We start from the raw sequence: 21,538 nt of genomic DNA, 5'->3' as shown, positions 1-21,538 counted from the left end.
TCCAGTCTGTCCTTGGGGCACTGCCAGTTACGAGCTGCTTCATGTGGACTCTGATTCACAGCAATGCCATGGGTGTCAGAGCAGAACTGTGCTCCACAGGGTCTTCAAAGGCTGATGTTTCAGAAAGAAGTCACCAGACCTTTCTTCCAAGGTGTCTCTGGGTTGACTCGAACCTCCAACCTTTTGGTTAGCAGCCAAGCATGTTAACCGTTTGTGCCACCCCAGTGCCCCCTTCCCCATAGCTGTCCATTTAGTTCCAGTGCCAGCCTCTCCTCTCCTCTTTTGCCCTCACACTCAGTCCCTAGATTTAATCTCAGAAAACATGACATCAGAATGTTTTTCTGGGATCCAGTGCTTTGGGAGTCAGACTTGTGACTGTGTTGACCTCTTTCCAGGTGAGATGGGCCTCACGAGGGGAGACATGGGCACGCACGAGTGTGGACTAGTGATGTGGACTCAGCAGTGGTCAAGGAAAGGAGGCATTGACTCTGAGGAGCCAGGTGGGTGGTCAGAGCACTGGGGAGGGGAGGGCCTGCAAGGATAATAAGATGGGCAGCTCTCGAGTGGGGCCTCCTAGATGTGGAGTGGAAGGAGGGCTGACCATTCCAGATGGCGAAGTGGTGTGAGAACAGGCAGGCTGCTGAAGCGATGGACAGGCAGGTCCAAGGTTAGAGCAGGAAGGTAGGAGAGGTGCTAACCCTCCCAGTGCCTGGGGGAGACTCTGACCTTCATTCGGTCTGCAATGCAGAGGGAGTGGCACAGCTAGTTTGGGGCTGGAGACCTGTGTTCCCGGGGATGAACCTCGGTCAGTTCATTTCGGAGAAGAATAAGGCAACAAGGCCGTACGTCCACTCACCTTCTTGAGAATCTGTTCACTGTTGATGCTGGTTTTCAGGTCCCTTTTGATGGCTGGACACACAAACGTCTGAGACTGTGCGCAACGCTTCTCATATGTTTTCAGAAACTTCTGCAGAATTGGAACGATGGGCAGGGCTGTCCCTTTTGCGTTTTTTCCTTCCTTTGCTTTTGGCATTGTTTTATTGTGTTAGATTCCACTTGGATTCTGAAAAGAGTAACTTACCCTGAAACCCAACACACAGATGTCTGTGTAAGGAGCAGAGTGCCACTCCCCCACTAAAAATTGACAGATATTCCCGCACAGCCGTCTGTACAAATCTCAAGGTATTTCATTTATCTTAAAAGGGGAACAGGGGTTACCGGAAGTCAAGCTAGAGCTAGCTGAAGGGAACTGTTCAATTTCTAATTTCTGTATTTGTGGGCCCGTGTCCTTTCCTGTAGATTCTTTAAAAGGGTACGTTACCCAGGGAACTCAATTATAAAGGAATTCAATTAGCATTAATATTGGATACTAAATATCACTAAGGGATTATGACTTAAAAATGGCATGAATCTCTTTAGAAACACAATTCTTGCCAGGCAGTATATCATAGTTGTTAAGCAAACGGGCTTGGGAGGCAAGCAGACCTGGGTGTTAGCCAGGTCACCACATGACTCGTTGTGTGGCCTTAGATGAGTTATAAAACCTCTTTACACCACTGTTCCCCTATCTGCAAAATGGATCATAGTTGTTTTAAGGATTCAAAAACCAAAAACCAAACCTATTGCTATTGAGTCGGTTCCGACACATAGCAACCCTAGCGGACAGAGTAGAACTGCCCAGTAGAGTTTCCAAGGAGTGCCTGGTGGATTTGAACTGCCAACCTTTTGGTTAGCAGCCAAGCTCTTACCCACTGTACCGCCAGGGTTTCCTTTTAAGGATTAGGTGAGATAAGTTTATAAAGCACTTACCGCAATGCCTGGCACATGGTGGAATGCTCAATAAGCTTCATTATTATCATTATTGATATATTACTAGTATTCTGCTGGCCACAGGAAGCTGGTACTGATTTTGTCTCTTAAATTATCCAGCCCCAAAAGTTGCTTCCACGTACTGACTTAAGGTAATCGTGGTTGGGGATCTGAACTGGGTTCACAGAGACAAAAGTTTATGGGAATGATTGGAGTTTTCACATATGGGAATGTTTCTAGCTGGAGACTGTCCATAAATATTGTGTTTATTGGCTTACATCAAAAGAGGCTCTCCTTGTTGAACCCAGGCCAGATGGCGCATCCTATGAAAACTGAAAAAAGGCATGGGCTACTGAGAAAAAGCAAACATAAAAAGGAGTTCCATTGTCTGCAACTACCGCCATCACTTTTCTTCCCTCACGGCTTCAACAGCCGTCTTGCTCTTCTTTTGTCTGTTCTCCACCTGGTAGCCAGAGTGATATTTTCAAATGTAAATCAGATCATGTGACTCTTTTGCTGAAAGCTCTCCAATGGTTTCCCCATTACATGTATCTTTACTGATTTTTTAAAAAAATATTATTATTTTATCAGTTATTTGAGAGACATGTATGGACGTGAATTTATCTGTTTCTGTGATTAGTTCTGTCAATTTTGGTTTTATATATTTTGATACTATGTTATTAGGTGCCTACAAGTTTAGAATTGTTAGATCTTTCTGGTATGTCCATCCTTTTGCCAGTATTTAATAGCCCTCGTTCTCTCTAGTAATGCTTCCTGTTTTAGAGCCACAGTTCCCAAACTGTCCACTGAGGTGCCTAGGGACACTGCAGCAAACTCAGAGGCACTGTGGAATATTTAAAATTTTCAAGACATTCCAGCAACATCTGTTAGATGCTAAAGTACTAGTTGGAGATAGTTTACAGTTTCAAATTAAAATTATGCTTGTATTAACAATCCATTGCTGTATAATAGTTACACTGAAATTTAGTGGCTTAAAACAACACATTTTTATTATCTCACACTTTCTGTGGGTCAGGAATTTGAGTGGTTCTGCTCAGGGTCTTTCATGGGGTTTCAGTCAAGATGGCAGCTGGAGCTGTATCATATGAAGGCTTGACTGGGGTTAGAGGGTCTGCTTCTCAGATGGCTCACTGCTGTTGATAGGAAGGCTGTTTCTTACCATGTGGGCCTCAGCATAGGGCTATTTGAGTGACCTTATGACATGGCAGCTGATTTCCCCCAGAGCACGTGACCTGAGAGAGAGAGAGCAGGGAGGAAGCTGTAGTGCTTTTTTTGATCTTGTCTCAGAAGACATGTACCATTACTTCCATACAGTCTGTTCATTAGAAGGGAATCACTCAATTCAGCTCACTCTGAGGAGGAGCAGAGCGAAGCTCCATCTCTTGAAGGGAGGTGAATGAAAGAATTTGTGGACATATTATAAAACTACCACAGCGCTACATTCCTTTCAATGACATCATATCTTTGTGAAGCTGGGTTTTTGGAGGCTGCTGTGGAAAAAAAGAAGTCCATGTGAAAATCAATGTAGAACAAGAAATGAGGGTGGCGGTATCTGATTTCAAGGTTTGAGAAGCTCTGCAGTATTCAACAGGTATAAACATCCCATTAATAAGTAATTGTAGTTACTTAAGAATTAAATGGAGCCCTGGTAGCACAGTGGTTTAGAGCTCGGCTGCTAACCAAAAGATCAGCAGTACAAATTCACCAGCTGCTCCTTGGAAACTCTATGGGGCAGTTCTACTTTGTCCTATAGGGTTGCTATGAGTTGGAACTGACTTGACAGCAACGGGTTTAAGGATTAAATAAAAATATATACATCTGTTACAGATTGAATTGTGTCCCTAAAAATATGTATTGACATCCTGGCCCCTGTACCTTTGGATGTGATCCTGTTTGGAAATAGGGTTTTTCTTTTGTGGTGTTAACGAGGCCATACCAAAGTAGGGTAGGTCCTAAACCTAATAATCACATCTGGGTTATAAATAGGGCAGAACAGACACAGAGACACACACGGGGGGAAGACACATACCAAGGAACGCAAAGAAATGGCAAGCATTGCAAGTAGTCACCAGAAACTAGTAGAGAAGCCCACTGAAGGAATCGACATGGCTGAGACCCTAATTTGGACGTTGAGCCTCCAGAACTGTGAGAAGATAAATTTCTATTTTTTAAGGCCATCCCCTTGTGGTACTTCTGTTATGGTGGCACCAGTAAACTAAGACAATATATTTAAATGTATGTGTGTTATTTTTTTCAAATGGCTACACAGTCATTAGGTTATAAATACTTCTTAGACTGTTGAGACCTAACTGAACTGTTAAAGAAAAGGGTTAGGTTTTCCTTTGGGCCTCCAGTACTGTGAAAAACGTACTGAGAGACTAAGATAGTTTGGGAACCTCTGACTTAGTGTTCACCTTGTCTGATATTGGTATAACTCTACCAGCTTCCTCTTGGCTAGTATTTGTATGGTGTCTTTTTTATTCCATCCTTTTATTTTCAACATTTCAGAGTCCTTAGAGTTAAGGCATGTCACTTGAAAGCAGCATATATTTAGGCTTTAAAAAGAAATCTGGTCTACTGAGGACACCCTGGACACTCTTTAAACCTTGAACAAAACTATCCCTTGAGATCACCTTTTAGTAGAAAAGCAAAGTGACACACAAAATAAAGGATAAAGGATATTACCTGTTGGATCGGTGCTCTATTAAAAAACCATCTGTATAAATCCAAAAGGTCAACATTTAATCCAATGCAAAGATGAGAAGATAAGGGGGCAGGGAAACTCGAGTAGTGGAAAGGGAACAACCAGAACACAATTAGAGAGAAAGCTGACACAATGTGAAAAATGTAACTAACGTCACTGATCAATTTGTGTGGAAACTGTCAAGTGGGAACCTAATTTGCTGTGTAAACTTGCACCAAAAACACAATAAAATATTATTAAAAAAGAAAAAAATATCTGATCTAATTGTCTTAATCTCGTAATTGGACTATTTGATATATTTACATATTTGGAGTTAAATCTACCATTTTATTATTTTTCCCCACCTGCTTTATGATTCTTCTTTCTTGCCTTCTTTTGGATTAGTACACTATTTTTTAATTATTATATTTCCCTTCTATTAGCTTAGACAGTTTCATGTTCTTTTGATATTTATTAATGGTTACACTGGCGATTACAACATGCATCCTTAATTTATTACAAATACCAAAAAACCAAACCTGTTGCCATCGAGTCAATTCTGACTCATAGCAATCCTACAGGACAGAGTAGAACTGCCCCATAGTGTTTCCAAGGAGCAGCTGGTAGATTTGTACTGCTGACCTTTTGGCTAGTAGCTAAGCTCTCAACCACTGCACAGCCAAGGCCCTAAACTTATTACAGTTTGATAAAAATTATTTTGTAATACAAAGAATATTTGTGCTCATTCCAAAGAAAGATGATCCAACAGAATGTGGAAATTACTGAACACTATCATTAACATCATATGCCAAGTAAAATTTGCTGAGGACAGTTCAAAAGTGGTTGCAGCACTGACAGGGAACTGCCAGAAATTCAAGCCAAATTTAGAAGAGGGTGTAGAAGGAGAGATATCACTGCTGACGTCAGATGGCTCTTGACTAAAAGCAGAGAATACCAGGAAGATGTTTACTTGTGTTTTATTGACTCTGCTAAGGCATTTGACTGTGTAGATCATAACAAATTATGGATAACATTGTGAAGAATGGAAATTCCAGAACACTTAATTGTGCTCATGCAGATCCTGGACTTAGACCAACAGGCAGTCTTAAACAGAACAAGGGGATATGGAGTGGTTTAAAATCAGGACAGGTATGGATCAAGGTTGTATCCTTTCACCATACTTGCTCAATCTGTATGCTGAGCAAATAATCTGAGAAGCTGGGCTATATGAAGAAGGATGGGGCATCAGGATTGGAGGAAGACTCATTAATAACCTCCAATATGCAGATGATACAACCTTGCTTGCTTAAAGTGAAGAGGGCTTGAAGAACTTTTTTGATGATCCATACATAGCCTTCAGTATGGATTACACCTCAACATAAAGAAAACAAAAATCCTCACGACTGGACTAATAAGCAACATTATGATAAACAGAGAGAACAATTGAAGTTGTCAAGGATTTCATTTTACTTGGATCCACAATCAACACCCATGGAAGCACCAGTCAAGAAATCAAACGATGCACTGCATTGGGCAAATCTGCTGCAAAAGACCTCTTTACAGTGTAATAAGCAAAGACATCCCTTTGAGGACTAAGGTGCGCCTGACCCAAGCCGTGGTGTTTTCAATTGCCTCATATGAATGCAAAAGCTGGACACTGAATAAAGAAGACCAAAGAAGAAATGATGCCTTTGAATTGTGGTGTTGGTGAAGAATATTGAACATACCATGGACTGCCAGAAGAAAAAATCTGTCTTGGAAGAAGTACAGCCAGAATGCTCATTAGAGGCAAGGATGGTGAGACTTCATCTTACATACTTTGGAGATGTTATCAGGAGGGACCAGTCCCTGGGGTAGGACATCATGGTTAGTAAAGTAGAGGGTCAGCGAAAAAGAGGAAGACCCTCAGGAGACAGACAGACACAGTGGCTGCAACAATGGGTGCAAACATAGCAACAGTTGTGAGGATGGCACAAGACTGGACAGTGTTTCATTCTGTTGTATATAGGGTTGCTAGGAGTCGGAACCAACTTGACAGTACCTAACAACAATACAAAGAATGTTTTATCTTCATTTAATTCTTTCCCATCTTTTGTGTTATTGAGTTTTAATTCTACATTTATTTCTGCACAGTGGTAATTTTTATTTACCCCCATAGTACTCTTATATAGCACTCTTCATCCCTTCCTACATTCCATATTTCTGTCTGGGATCATTTTTTTTTTTTGTCCAAAGAAATTTAGTATTTCTTTCAGTGCTAGTTTGCAGGAAAATAATTAAATCAGATTTTGTTTGTCTGGATGGGTTCTTCATTTCCTTTCCACGTTTGAAGGATTTTCTCCTTTGTATAGAATTTTTTGACGGCAGTTTTTCTTTTACCGCTCAAAGATGTCACTTCATTATCTTAAAAAAACAAACAAACAAAAAAATGTGTTGCCTTCGAGTTGGTTCTGACGCATAGTGGTGAGGAACGGCTGTCCATCTTTTGGTTAGCAGCCGAGCTCTTAACCACTGTGCCACCACGGCTTCTATAATTTCTGTTGAGAAGACACACCTTATTGTTTAAGTTAATATGCCTTTTTTCTGGCTGCTTTTAAAATTTTACCTTTGCCTTTAGTTTTCAGCTGTTTTACCGTGATGTACCCAAGCATGAGTTTCTTTGCATTTATCTTGTTTGGAGTTCATAGAGCTTCTTCAACCTCTGTCTCCTGTTTGCTTCATCCTTAATAGTTCCTACTGATGTATCTTCCTGATGTATACTGATGTATGAGATAACTAATGAGATACTGATGTATCTCCCTCTCTTCTGCAAGATCTTAGCTGCAGTTAAATCCACCTTTTGAATTCTTCATTTCAATTATTCTATTTTTCAGTTTTAAAACCTCCACTATATCCTCTTTTATAGGTTTTAGTTCTCTGATGAAAATCTCCATCTTGTTATCTATTTTCTTAACTAATAGTATTTTAAAGTCCATATCTGATTATTTTCATACCCGTGTCACCTGTTGGTCTTCTCAATATCCCTTTTTCTCTCTTGGTCCTGTTTCTTGTTGCGCTTGGTAATTTTTTACTGAGTATTAGAGATTATGTATTAAAAAAATAGGAAGCTTTGGATATTATCTTCTTCCAGAGAAGGTCCATCCTATTATCACGGTCCTTACTGTTCAAAGTGGGGTCTTTAGACCAGCAGCATCAGCATCACCTTGGAGCTTGTTAATAAACTCTTGGGCCCCTACCACAGGCCTAGTAACTTAGAATCTCTGAGATTGCAGCTTCAAAACCTGTATTAACAAGCTCTCCAGGTGACTCTTGCCTGCTAAAGTTTGAGCAGCACTTTTCTGCTAGGCACTTAGGATGGAAAAACCACCTTAATTTATTCAGGAACTGAGCTGACTCAGTGCTAGACTGCACTTTTTTGAAAGGCTTGGTCTGTTTTTGGTTTGCCCCCTTTCCTAACACCCAAATGACAGCCTAGGGTATTTCCATGGTTCCCCCTCTTTGGGGTTCCTGAACTTCAATTTTTATCTTATCAGCACTGTGAGACTGCTGAAAACTGCTCTTTAGCCTGTTGTCCTGTACAGCCTCGAGAGGAATACAACAGACTGGCTGGCTCACTTCCCTGTACCTCCCTTTTAGTCAGGATTTTGACTTTTCTTTTCTTTTTTTTTTTTATGATTCAGGTGAAAGTCTACACAGCAAATTAGTTTCTCACTAAACAGTGAATAAATTGTTTTGTAACATTGGTTGCCAACCCTGCAATGTGTCAACACTCTCCCCTTCTCCACCCCAGTTTCCCTATTTCCATTCATCCAGTTTTCCTGTCCCTTTCTGCCTTCTCGCCTTTGCTTTTGGGCTGGTGTGCCCATTAGTCTTGTATACATGATTCAACTATGAAGCACGTTCCTCACAAGTGTTATTCTTGGCCCTATATGCCTGCCTCATCTTTGGCTGAAGGGCGAACCTCAGGAGTGACTTCAGTACTGAGATAAAATGGTGTCTGTTTAGGGGCCATTCTCTCAGGGTTTCTCTAGTCTCTGCCAGACCAACAAGCCTGGGTTTTTGTTTTGCCTTTTTTTGTGAATTTGAATTTTGTTCTACATTCCTGCCACCCTCACCCCCCACTCCCAGCTCTGTCCAGGACCCTCTACTGTGATTGAGAGCAGTTGGTGGTGGTAACGGGGCACCACCTAGTTGTTCTGGGCTCAGTCTGGTGGAGATTGTGGTAGTTGTGGTCCAGGATTTTGGCTTTTCAAGTCCTGGCTGCTTTGGCAACTCCAAACTCCAACTGTTGCTGCTCCAGCTTCATGAGATAGCCAAAATCTCTGCTGGCTTTTCTGCTTCTTAACCATTGCTCTCTGTCCCATTTCTCAGTCTTTAGGTCTGCTCCAAGAATCAACAAATGCTTTAAGGGGGTAACAGCAAACATATTGTGGTTCCCTTTTCTCCAGGACCTTGGCTTTGGCCACTCCAGTCCTGACTGCCTTGGAAACTCACTGATGCTTTCAATCTGATTTTTTTTTTTTTAATCTGACTTAAAGTTGTTCTCTACAAAAACGTGGTTCTGCTGCAAACTGTTCTGTCCTAGGCAGGAGAAGAAATTCCATTGCACTTCTAATACAAATCAAACTCATTACTCTTGCTTATAAAGCCACAGTGTGATCTAGGCCTTGTCTAGGTTTTCAACTCATCTCAGCCTTACCCCATATTATTCTCTCCCATGCTGGCCTTCTTTTGTTTCCTTAAACACAATCCAGCTTGTTCCAGCTGATTTTGCACCAGCTGTTTCCTCTACCGGAAAAGCTCCTACCCCTCTTCTTCTCAGAGGTGATTTCTTCCCGTTGTTAATTTTTCAGTTTCATGTCAACTCTTCAGAATGGCCTCAGTTCATCTCCATCACACTCTCTGTTTTAATTATCTGTACAGCTATATATAGAGAGAGAGGAAGAGAGAGAGAGAGAGATGTAGATCAAAGAATTGGCTCGTGTGGTTGCAGAGGCTAGAAAGCCCCAAATCCATAGGTCTGGCTGGAGGCTTCTCTGACTCACATAGCTGTAGGGGCTGATGAACTCAAGATCCACACCAAGGAGGCTGACACATCCCAAGATCAGCAGGAAAGCTGCTAGCTCAAGTCCCAAGAACCAGAGGTCAGATGAACAGGAGCCAGCTGCAGGATTCAGAACAAGCAAAAGCCAGTGAGCCTTGCCAGAAAGCCCACCTACATTGGATGCAGGCCAGACACCCAAGGAAACTTCCTTTCAACTGATTGGCTACTCACAGCAGATACCATCATGGAGGTGATCACACTATATTAGAATTATATTAGATCTCATCATGGAGGTGATTACATCATTATATGACTGCTAAAGTACATCGTAACTGCCAAACCACTGAGCATCATGACCCAGCCAAGTTGACACACAACCTTAATGATGACATAAGATGACCATGGTTCACTGTTTTTACTTCTCAGAACCTCATATTCTTCATCTGTAACAATGGCAGGAATCACACCTCTTTAGGCATTTGTAAGGATTAAATGAGATAACCTATAAAAAGTTTTTTTCACTAGTAACAAGAGGATGATAACAATCAGTAACTACCTCACAGAGTTGTTGTGAGGAATAACGAGTTAAAGTTCTAAAAAGCAAAGACGATACTTTGATGACTAAGGTCCACATGACCCAAGCTGTGGTATTTTCAGTTGCTTCATATGCTGAACGATAAAAAAGGAAGACAGAAGAAGAACTGAGGCATTCAAATTGTAGTGCTGGTGAAAAATAAACTGTAGACGGCCAGAAGAACAAACAAATCGGTCTTAGAAGAAATAAAACCAGATGCTCCTTAGGAGCAAGGATGGTGAAACTTCATCTTGCTTACTTCAGACAGGCCGTCAGGAAAGACCAATCACTAGAAAAGGACACCACATTTTGTAAAGTAGAGGGCCAGTGAAAACAGGGGAAACCCTCCATGAGATGATTGGCACAATAGCCACAACAATGAGCTCAAGCATATCAAAGATCATGAAGATGGCACAGGACTGGGCAACATTTCCTTCTGCTACACATAAGGCAGCCAGGAGTCAAAGCCAACTCAACAACAGCTAACAGCAACATGACAGAGCCTGGCATGTAAGTGGTCAGATGGGGAAACTGCGGCATAGAGAGGTTAAGTAATTTGGGTAAGGTCAGACAGTTGTTAAGTGGTGCAGCTGGGATTCAAACTCAGGCAGTCTGGCTTCAGAGCCTAAATCCTTAACCACTACACCATCCCTCTTACAAGGTGCTATATGGCATTAGTGTTCACATTTTGGAGTATTTCCCACCAGCCTTTTCTAGGTATTTAAAGAGGCATAAACTACACACACATATACACAAAAATGGAGTCATTCTGTAAATACTCTATTAAGACCCTTCTGAATCTTGAGGTTTTTTTCACCTAATATCATGAGCATTTCTTTATGTCATTTTCATATTCAGTAAATGAAACACTGTAGTTCAGTTTAGCAAACACCTACGTGCTCAACGCCAGCACTGATTGCTTGTTTCATGGAGGAATACTTATCAGAGGCCTACCCTGTATGTGGTGACCTCAAGTGTCACAGAATAGAACTGAGCTCCATAGGGTTTTCTTGGCTGTGATCTTTATGGAAGCGATCTCCAGGCCTTTTTTGCACAGCGCTGCTGGGTGAGGTCTAGCCACCAACCTTTCTGTCAGTAGACAAGCGCCAGGGGTCGGAATGGACTCCTTGCACCGGGGTTGTTTGTTTGTTTACCGCATAACATATGTGGCCCACCCTGTCCTAGGTTTTATTCATCTCATCTGACTCTCTTTGGCGGTGGGGTATGGACCGAGGGAAGGAGAGTAGGGTGGGGGCGGGTCTGTCCGGAGGGGAGGCAGAGAAAAGCCCGGTTCTGAGTCCCCTGCTCACCAGCACTGGCTGCTGCTGGCCGAACGGTCAGAGGGATGCCTCGCAGGGGACGGAGGGAGGGAGGGCAGGCAAGGAAGGACTGCTGCCCTCTCCCATTTCCAAGGCTTTCAATTCATGCAACAATCTTAATGTATAGAAACTTCCTAAGAGAATTCTAGCTACGTACCCCGTGCACAAAGTCACCCCTACCCTGGGGAGACCCGGGTCGGGTGGAGGTGGTGGACCTCGGGACGGCATGGAGAGGCGCTAGCGCGCACGATCTCCACTAAGCCCCGAACACTTAACCGGCGCCACACGGTACGGGGTGCTGGAGCAACCTGGCTCCTCGCCGGGCACTCTCCTCGCCCCCCGGCTCTCCGCCGTGCGCCCCCAACTCACTTGGGCGCACGCGTCCTGAGTCCCCAGCCGGGCGGGCCTCGCGCGTCGGGTCCAGCGCCATGGAGACGGCTGCGCAGGGCGGTCTCAGCTAGGGCGCCGGCTGCGCGGGGACTGGGGCCCGAGGGCGGCCAGCGCCCCCTGGCGGGCCTAGAACCTGGGGCCGGACACCCTCCGGACGCGGGACTGGGAAGAGCCTGGGCCTGCAAGAGGTGGGTCGGTGGTAGCAAATACTATCCCAGGTCTCGTTGTAGCTCAGCGGCTGGGACTTGGAGAAATCTGGGTGTCCTGGCTGCGGGTCAAGCCCATTGGCGCTGTGAGCGGCGAGGTCTAGGAAGGGACAGAAGTGAGGGAAGGAGGACCCGTGTTCCTGGTCATCAGTGGGGCGTGGAGGAAGGCCGAGGCCGGGAAAGTACAAACAAACGCCCAGCCTGTTTTCCGCTGAGCCGAGGTCCCCTGTGAGCCTGCATGGCTTTCGGGAGAAACGGGTGGGGCAGGAAAAAGGATTTTGGGAACTCTTGCTGTGGGCAGTGTTTTGGGGTGTGTAAATTAAGGATTGGCGGTATGGTAGGCAGAGTAACGGCACCTGAAGATACCGTATCCTAATTCTAGGGATTTGCACATGTTACCTCACGTGCAAGAGGGACTTTGAAGATGTGATAACGGTTAAGGACCTTGAGATGGGAGATTACCCTCGGTTATCTGGGGGGAGCCGATGGAATTCCACATGAGTTGGAGAACCTGAAGCTGAGAACCTTCTAGGCTGTGATCAGAGAGCGATGGGACAACAAAGGAAAGATCAGAGAGATGCAAAATGAGAAGGATCCTACTGGCTCTTGCTGGCTTTAAAAATAGAGGAAGGGGGCCACAAGCCAAGGAATGTGGGTGGCCTGCAGAAACCGGAAAAGGCGGAAAACTTGATTGTCCCCAAGACATCAGTAAAATGTAAAGGAACACAGCCCTGCTGACACCTTGATTTTTGTTCAGTGAGACTCGTGTGGGATTTCTGACCTCCAGAACTCTAAGACAATAAATTTGTGTTATTTTAAGCCACTAAATTTGTGGTAATCTGTTGCAGCCACTATAGGAAGCCAATATAAGGGTGGGAGGAGTAGAGCCTATCTGCATTACTCCCCAGTATATTCAAGAAGGTTAACCTTTCTCCTCCTTACTGTCTAGAATCCCTTATCTCAGCCTCTCAACTTGGCGTATATCAAGAGGCTAGAGGGTAGGAAAAAACTCTCCTAAAGCATCCCATTACATTTAGAATAAAGCTCAACCACCTCAGTGTGGCCCACCAGACCTGCCTGAGCCGGCCCCTGCCTACCTCTTCAAGGCCAGCCTCTTGCTAGTTGCTCATTGGGCTCAGCACAGGCCTTCTTTCTGGTCCTCAAACTCGCCAGACTCATTTCTGCCTCTAGGCCCTCTCCCCTGTGACAGAGACCTTCTCGGAATGATGTCCTCCCCAGGAACTATCACAATGCTCTGTTTTATATTTTTTGTGGCACTAATAACAAGTTGGAATGCCCTTTTCATTCACTAGCTCTTTTGTTTGTGTATTCTTGGCTTCCTGTCTAAGAGCATAAGTTGCATGAAGGCAGGGTCCTTATCTGTCTTGTTCACTGGCTTAGGATATAGAAACAGACTCTCCATGAATATTTGTTTAATGAAGGAATGAATAAAATAAGAAATTGAATGAAACTCAAACTGCTGAGAAACGAAGTTTTAATTCTCGTGGAGTCTAGTTCTCGGAGGTTGAGGTGACCCATCCAACCTATTTTCCTGAGATGATCTTTGAACCTTGAGCCTCGACGAAACTGGTTATCTGAAAATCACCTTCAGACCAAACAGTGGTCTAGATTAATTACTAAGAATGTTTTGCTTTAGGCCTTGTGTTCTTTTAAAGAATTACCTATGTCCAGTTTCAACAGAAACTCCAGAGGTCAGACTATATGTTTTAGGGTAAATCAGTAATTATTTTAATTGTCCTTCAAGACAATGCTGTATAGAATTCTATTGTCTTTTTTTTTTTTTTTTTGAGTCATCTAGTGCTGCTATAACACAAATACCACATGTGGGTGGCTTTAACAAAGAGAAGTTTATTCTCTCACAGTCTAGGGGTGTAGACGTCTGAATTCAGGGTGCCAGCTCCAGAGAAAGTCTTTCTATCTCTGTTGGTTCTGGGAGAGGGTCCTTGTCATCAATCTTCCCCTGATCTAGGAGCATCTCAGGACTCATTCCACTTCCAGCTCTGCTTTCTTGGTGGTAGGAGGTCCCCCTGTCTCTCTGCTGGCTTCTCTCTTTTATCTCAAAAGAGATTGACTCAAGGTACAACCTGATCTTGTAGATTGAGTTCTGTCTCATTAACATAACTGCCTCTAATCCTGCCTGATTAACATCAGAGAGGTTAGGACTTACAACACACAGGAAAATCACTCAGATGACTGAAGTGGCGAACAATCACACAATACTGGGAATCATGGCCTAGCCAAGTTGGCACACATTTCAGGGGGGAGGGGACACAATTCAATCCATAACACCTACTGACTACAAATTGTTCTATTTGCCATAAGCTGGAGTAGAAGGATCTGTTGAAATGTTACACCAATTTGCAAACTGTATATTCAATAAACTTCAATCATTTTCTATTACTGGCTTACTATAATTTTGGTTTTAACACTGCACATGGAAAATAGTCCTTTAACTCTTGGCTGCATTCTGTTATGTGTGCATTTTAAACCCAAATGGCCCCAACAGGGAGAAATTTTGACCCAGAATGAAATGAAGAGGTGAGGAAGGTGGGGAGGGCAAGGAGGGAGTCCTGGACAGAGATGACTTTTCAGTGAGCATGTTCTGATGAGTACGCATCCCTGGGTTATTTCTGCTTTGTACGGCCTCCTCCTCGGCTAGGCCCTACAGCTGTTCTCAGAGTCTGTAGTTTGTATAACATGGCTAGTCCAGCCTTTCTGGAACAAAGCCAGAAAAGGGCTGTGAGGGTGGAGAGGTCCAGAGTGGGGCGAAGGAGCCCATCTGTAGGCCAGCAACTGGGACTCAGAGCAGAGGTTTAGGGAACAGAAAGGAATAACCAGGAAGGCCAGAGCCCAGGTGGACAAGACAGAGTATGGATCGGAAACTAGATGAACCATAAAGATGAGATGAAGAGTCCTTCTTAGAGAAGGGTCTTAAAATATTCACTAGGATTAGATTGCACTACAAGTGACCAAGCCAAAATAACTCATTGCTGTCAAGGCAATTCTGACTCATAGCGACCCTATAGGACAGAGTAGACTGCCTCATAGGATTTCCGAGGAGTGGCTGGTGGAATTGAACTGCTGACTTTTTGGTTAGCAGCCTGAGCTCTTAACCACAGCACCACCAGGGCTCCAAATTAACACTGGTTGAAACAATACAGTTTATTTTTCAGGTAAATAAAGTCCAGAAGTAAGTTTCTGCTATAGAAGCCCCATGATCATGAAGAACCTAGGCTCCTTCTATCTTATTGCTCTGCCATCCTTACTGTGTGACTCCCACCTCATGGCCCAAAATGGTTGCTGAGTTCCAGCCATCTTGTCTTCTGACAGAAGGAAGGAGAATTGGACAAAAAAAAAGGCAATTCCTTTGAAGACATTTCCCAGTTTCCACACGTGACACTTCTTCTGCTCACATCCCAATGGCCAGAACTTACAGACATGATCATACTCCCTGCAAAAAAAGCTGGGGAATGTAATCTTTTTTTAATTTTTTTATTGTACTTTAGATGAAGGTTCATAGAACAGACTAGTTTCTCATTAAACAGTTAGTACACATATTGTTTTATGACACTGGTTAACAATCTCACGACATGTTAACACTCTCCCTTCTCAGCCTTGGGTTCCCTATTACCAGCTTTTCTGTTCCCTCCTGCCTTCTAGTCCTTGCTCCAGGGCAGGTGTGCCCCTTTAGTCTCATTTTGTTTTATAGGCCTGTCCAATCTTTGGCTGAAGGGTGAACCTCAGGAGTGACTTCATTACTGAGCTGATAGGGTGTCTGGGGGCCATACACTCTCAGGGTTTCACTACTCTCTGTCAGGCCAGCAAGTCTGGTCTCCCTTTTTGAGATAGAATTTTGTTCTGGGAATCTAGTCATTATTCTGGACATACGCCCAGCTAAAAATCAAAGATTCTTTACTTACAGAAGGAAAGAACAGACATTGGAATATAACTAGGAACTTGAGCAGAGCAGTTGCTGGGGCTCCTGGGATAGCACCAGTTTCTAAGTACTGTACTGTGTGGGTTCCTCCTACCTTGAGTGTATGTAAGTCACAGGCAGCCTGGACTTCATTTTCATAGCTGTTATAGTTTCGGTGTGATTTACTAGGGCTGAATTACCCATGAGGCAGGCTAAGCATGTGCTTAGGGTACCTGCAAAGCTAGGAAACAAAACAACAATAACAATTACAAAATTTGTAGGGAAATAATTTGATATTGCATATTTCAAACACACACAGAGACACACAGACACACATAAAAAAACAATGTACCGTCCGTTCTGCACTTGTATCTTGTGTTTGTATCACTGACCTGTCTCTGAAGTACAAGGTAACCGTTCAGAAGAGAACAGGGATGGTAGAGGCCAGAAATAAGGATAGAATCTTCTTGGGATCTCAAGGGAAACACTGGGTTTAAACTGAGGAACTGAAAGCTTATCTTGCTGGCAGTCAGACTATGGTTTCCCAACTGCACAGAAGCAGCACTCAGTCAGGTCTTCTCCTCCCCTCACAGGTTTGGAACAAGACAGAGACGAGGTCACTCTCCAAACACAAACGTGACGAAACATCGCCCTCTTCTGATGAGTCTGGGTAACTGCTGCTCCTTCACCAATGACAACCAACTCCAGCGCTCCCGTAGGTATCTAATTACCAAATTGCCCCCTTCGAGACATCATCCAATCCCGAATTGCCCCCACCCCTTCCCTAACCCCTTTTTAGAATCATCCAGCACAACCCTAATCCTGCCAAAAGCTCCTCCCAACTCCTTCTTCCCGAATCTCCCCACTCATCTTGGGGGGCGTTCTCTCCTGCTGCAGCAAGTCCAATAAACCAAACATCTTTTTTTTTTTTGACTGTAGGTGTCAGCCTAGTAATCTGTGGTCAGTGGACTTTAACAGAAAACTCCAAAGCCCTCCTGCCTCTAGTGTCTCAAACACAAGCCCATGAATCAGTGTGAGGAGGCTTCCAACAGACCACACAGCATTTGGGAGTGGGGAGTGTTAGAACTCTTGCTAACTCACTCAGCTTTGGCCTCCAATGACTTTCTCCACTGTGTGTCTGCGCCTTCTAGTGCTGACTGGTGGGATAAGGAAAGGACTTTGTCCCCTTAGACAGGCAACTGCCCATCTTCCTCAGCCCAGTTTCCTCCCCTGAGTTCTTGGGATGCTCCCCTCTCCTTTTTGTTCTTTCTTTAGTTGTCATTCAGTCCTGGTTGGGTCCCTATCAAAACAAAAAAGAAGCAGCAAGAATCTTCAAAGAGAATACAGTGTGGCCCTTACATCAGGCAGGGGAGGAGGTGGTTTCTAGGATGTGCTTACAAAGAAATGGTTTTCCTGGGGTTGGGGTATGAAATGAATAGGAAGTCCATGTAGTGGGGAGGGGCCCTGGTGGTGAAGTGGTTAAGCATTCAGCTGGTAACCCTAAGGTCAGTGGTTAGAACCCGCCATGCTGCTCTCTAGGAGAAGGATGTGGCTGTCTGCTTCGGTGGAAATTTATAGCCTTGGAAACCCCACAGAACAGTTCTACTGTGTCCTATAGGGTTGCTATGAGTTGGAATTGACTCAATGGCAACGGGTTTGGTTTTTTGGTTTAGATGTAGTGGATGGAAGTCTCTGGGTGGTGCAAACAGTTAAGTGCTCGACTACTAGCTAGAGATGTTGGTGGTTCAACCCACCCAGAGGTGCCTCAGAAGAGTGGCTAATGGTCTGCTTCCAAAAGGTCACAGCCATCCAAAGACCTATGGAACAGTCCTGCTGAGAGACACACCGGCTCACCACGAGCAGGAATCAACTCCATGGCAACCAACCACCACCATAGAAGGAGTGGGGCCAGAGAGGACACATTCTGACCAGAAAAAAAAATCCCAAATGAAGATCGTAATTAAAAGGGCCTTGGAATGTTTTCCAAGAAGAAACTCTTGTGGAGAAGGACGTTTGAAAACAAGTTTCAAATAGTTTTTCAGTGAGGCGAATGGGATGACGATTCAAAACTTAGTCTTAAACGTGGACTCTGTCAGGGCTTAACCCCGGCTACACATTGGAATCATCTGGAAGCTTTAAAACACTGCCCAGGCCCAGGATCCCACCCCAGACCAGTCACACTGGAATCTCTGGGGTGAGGCCCAGGTGTCAGTATTTGCTCTCCAAGTGATACCTAATGTGCGTCCAGGGTGGGAAGGCACCAAGCCTAGGCACCTGCTGTCAGCTCTCCTCCTCCTCCAGCAAGGTACTTACCCATTCTAATTTAATTTTCCTCATCTGCAGAATGAGGGGGGTTGACACAAAGATCTGTTGTTGTTGGTAGCTGCCATTGAGTAGGTTCCAACTCATGGCGACCCCATGTGTGCAGACTAGAGCTGCCCCAGAGGGTTGTCTATGCTGTAATCTTTACGAAAGCAGATCTCCAGGCTTTTCTTCTGAGGAGCCGCTTGCTGGGTGGGTTCAAACCCGGGCTTCGAACCAATTCGTTCCAGTTCAAACTCTTACTGAGAATTTGTATTTCCACCCCAGATATATGGAATCAGAATCGACATTTTAACAAGATCCCTAAGTGATTCTTACGTATACAGTAATAAATTTTGAGAACCACTGCTTTACTCGAGGTTCTCAGATTTGGTCCCTAACCAGCAGCATTGGCATCAAAACTTGATACAAATGCAAATTCTCAGCAGGGGTTCGAACCTCAAGGAACCCCTTGGAAGCCCTGGTTGAAACCGCCAACTTTTGTTTTCGGCAGCAGTCCAGTGCAAACTGCCAGCCCCACCCAGCCTCCTCTGAAGAAGATGAAGACTTCCGAAACTTTAATGTACACACGGATCACATAGGAATCTTGTCAAAATGAATTTCGGTGCAATAGGTCTGGAGTATGACCCGGTTGCATTTATAGAGTTCACCAAGAGTTTTAACTGTGATGAGTAACAATTAGAAGACATAGCTGATGGAAGAGTTAGGAGCTAGTGCCGTGGAGTCGATTCCTACTCATGGAGACCCCATGTGATAGAGTAGAACTGCCCCATAGGGTTTCCTTTGCTGTAAGCTTTATGGGAGCAGATGGCTAGGTCTTTCTCCCCCGGAGCTGCTGGCTGGGTTCCAACTGTCAATCTTTCAGTTAGCAGCTGAGTGCTTAACTGTTGTGCCACCAGGGCTCCCTGGGCCTGAGATTCTGCATTTCTAAGGAGATCCTGGATAATGCTGATGGTGCAGGGTTCATGGACCACTCTCAGACCAGCAAGGCTTCAGGTTAACCGTTGCCATCGACCTGATTCCAACTTATACAGACCCTATGTTAGTGGTTCTCGAAGCGTGGTTCCGCGACCAGAAGCATCAGTGTCACTAGGGAAATGGTTAGAAATGCATATTTGTAGTCACTGCCCCAGACCTGTTGATTGGGAGATGCTGGGGCAGGACCCAGCCATCTGTCTCAACAAGCCGGCCAATGACTGCTGCAGCTCACATCTGAGCGGTGCTGCCCTCTGAATCCTCAGATCTCTAGCTGAGATCCTCTCATCCCTAGTCTTTCCAGTTGCTGCAGAAACCACTGACGCCTCCTCAAAGCCTCAGACTGAAAACCCATCAGGGGACCCTGGGACCGCTACCACACGCCTCTTCCCGGCTTTGTCCGCTCCCTAACGAGCCACTCCTGGGAACTCAGAGCTGCCACAGCTTCCCTAGCGTTTGAAGGTCCTGTCTGCCCCCCCCCCCGCCCCGCCCCATTCCATGCCCGTGCTTTTAAAATTCTTTTTTCTGTTCTCAAGACAAGTTCTCTGTGCTATCATCAAGTATTTGAAGGGAAAGGATGTTCAGGAAACTAGGAAATTTGCCACCTTAACCATCACGCAGTGAGAGGAATATACTAGAAGAAACAGGCTGGACGGAAATGAATTACCTTTTCCAAAGTAGAATCTTCTTTTTAGGACTTCACTGTTTATTGCAAATATCAGTAGTTGCTAATAAACAGGACAAAAAAATTAACGTTGAACTGTCTTACTGCTGAAGTTGACAATTATTTTTCTTAGTCTTACAGGGCAGGGCTTCCCAGCTCGGGACTAAGCCCTGCTTAGGTTCTTACCTTCTTCTGACCAAGAATGACCAGCAGAGACTTAGAGGTTCCACACGAACAAAGGTTTATTAGGGACAGAAAGAAAGTAAAAAAGGCTCGCGAGGGAGAGATGGAGAGGGGTTTCCACCTATGCTAGCCTCCAGTCTGTCATTAGAAAGGGTTTCCTAGGGTTTATGAAAGGTTTTCTTCACTCATTAGATGGGTGGAGATTTCCAGGAGAAGGGGAGGGGTTATGAAAATTAAACGCATGCACAGTTGGAATTCAAAATGGATTTCCTCGCAGAGGTTGTCGGAACTAAGATGGAGTCTGTCGCAAGGGCTGCTGGGGTGTAGAACAGGACTTATTCTGGGATGTTGCACATACATGATGTCTCTGGATCCTGGTTCGAGTCTTGGTAAGGGATCTTTGTTCATGATTATCTCATGTGGAAGGTCATTCATAGGTTACCTTGATTTTTACTGCACATACTCTGCACCTGGTGGGGGACTTGAAAAACAACTCGGGAGGGTTGTCAGTAATTTATAGCTGGTCAAGCATGTAGAGACAGGAAATATGGCCCCTTGTCTTGTGTAAGCACCTCTTCCAGTTCCAGTAGTAAAAGCCATATAGTGGTCTGCACTTAGGTTTAGATTCTAAGAATACTGAGTCAAAGGCCTTTTAATTATAGCCAGTCTGATCTCTTGCCTGTCTCATTAGGACATTTGAATGTTCAACTTTTTATTTGGGTGGTAGGAAAGAACTTTTTTTTCTCGCTCCCCATCCCCCCACCCCCATCCCCCATCTCCCCACCCCCCCATCCCCCCACCACCCACCCCCAGCAATTCTATTCTCCTAGGACCTGCCGCAGCAGACCTGGTGGCACAGTGGTTAAGTGCTCGACTGCTAACCGAAAGGTCGGCAGTTCGGAACCCACCAGCCACTCAGCTCCACTCAGCAGGAGAAAGATGTGATCTGCTCCTGTAAAGATTACAGCCTTGGAAACTCTATGGGGCAGGGCTGCTAAAACCAAGACCAAACCAAACCCAGTGCCGTCGAGTCGATTCCAACTCATAGCGGCCCTATAGGACAGAGTAGAACTGCCCCATAGAGTTTCCAAGGAGCGCCTGGCAGATTGTACTGCTGGTTAGCAGCCGCAGCCCTTAACCACTACGCCACCAGGGTTTCCATAGCGTCGCTAGGAGTCAGAATTGTTGGGAGGACCTGCTGCACCTTGAAACTGACTTAACAGATGCAGCCTCGGTAATGCAATTCAAGCCTCTCCCCTCATTAGCACCATAATACTTTTTAGCTTAATATACACAGTAAACTGGAAACCCTGGTGGCGTAGTGGTTAAGTGCTACGGCTGCTAACCAAAAGGTTGGCAGTTCTAATCCACCAGACGCTCCTTGGAAATGCTATGCGGCAGTTCTACTCTG

The 21,538-nt window shown here is 44.6% G+C and overlaps 1 protein-coding gene and 1 long non-coding RNA gene across 8 annotated transcripts in view; one reads left to right on the top strand and one right to left on the bottom strand.

The window, feature by feature from the left end:
- LOC111752308 (uncharacterized) overlaps positions 1-11,903 on the bottom strand; it is a 57,373-nt gene extending 45,470 nt beyond the window's left edge. Inside the window, exons 1-3 of one of the 5 annotated variants that reach the window (XM_064275533.1) lie at positions 11,820-11,903; positions 2,088-3,062; positions 857-1,082 (exon numbers count right to left, since the gene is read on the bottom strand). In XM_064275533.1, the coding sequence (XP_064131603.1) occupies positions 857-1,033 (177 nt within the window). In that variant the 5' untranslated portion in view covers positions 1,034-1,082; positions 2,088-3,062; positions 11,820-11,903. Of the gene's footprint in view, positions 1-856; positions 11,777-11,819 lie in introns of those variants that run through there. The other 4 variants (XM_064275532.1, XM_023555475.2, XM_023555476.2 and 1 more) reach the window with 4 other exon arrangements.
- The window catches only part of LOC135228575 (uncharacterized), a 29,108-nt gene continuing 16,777 nt past the window's right edge, over positions 9,208-21,538 (top strand). For 2 of the 3 annotated variants that reach the window (XR_010319138.1, XR_010319139.1), the window contains exons 1-2: positions 9,209-10,641; positions 16,577-16,698. This is a non-coding gene — a long non-coding RNA (uncharacterized LOC135228575). Of the gene's footprint in view, positions 10,642-16,576; positions 16,699-19,575; positions 20,893-21,538 lie in introns of those variants that run through there. The other variant, XR_010319140.1, reaches the window with a different exon arrangement.

This window comes from Loxodonta africana, chromosome 23, assembly GCF_030014295.1.
Source record: "Loxodonta africana isolate mLoxAfr1 chromosome 23, mLoxAfr1.hap2, whole genome shotgun sequence".
NCBI classification, from domain to species: Eukaryota; Metazoa; Chordata; class Mammalia; order Proboscidea; family Elephantidae; genus Loxodonta; species Loxodonta africana.
The sequence above is the reverse complement of the archived record's forward strand: the minus strand, read 5'-3'. Positions and strand labels throughout refer to the sequence as shown.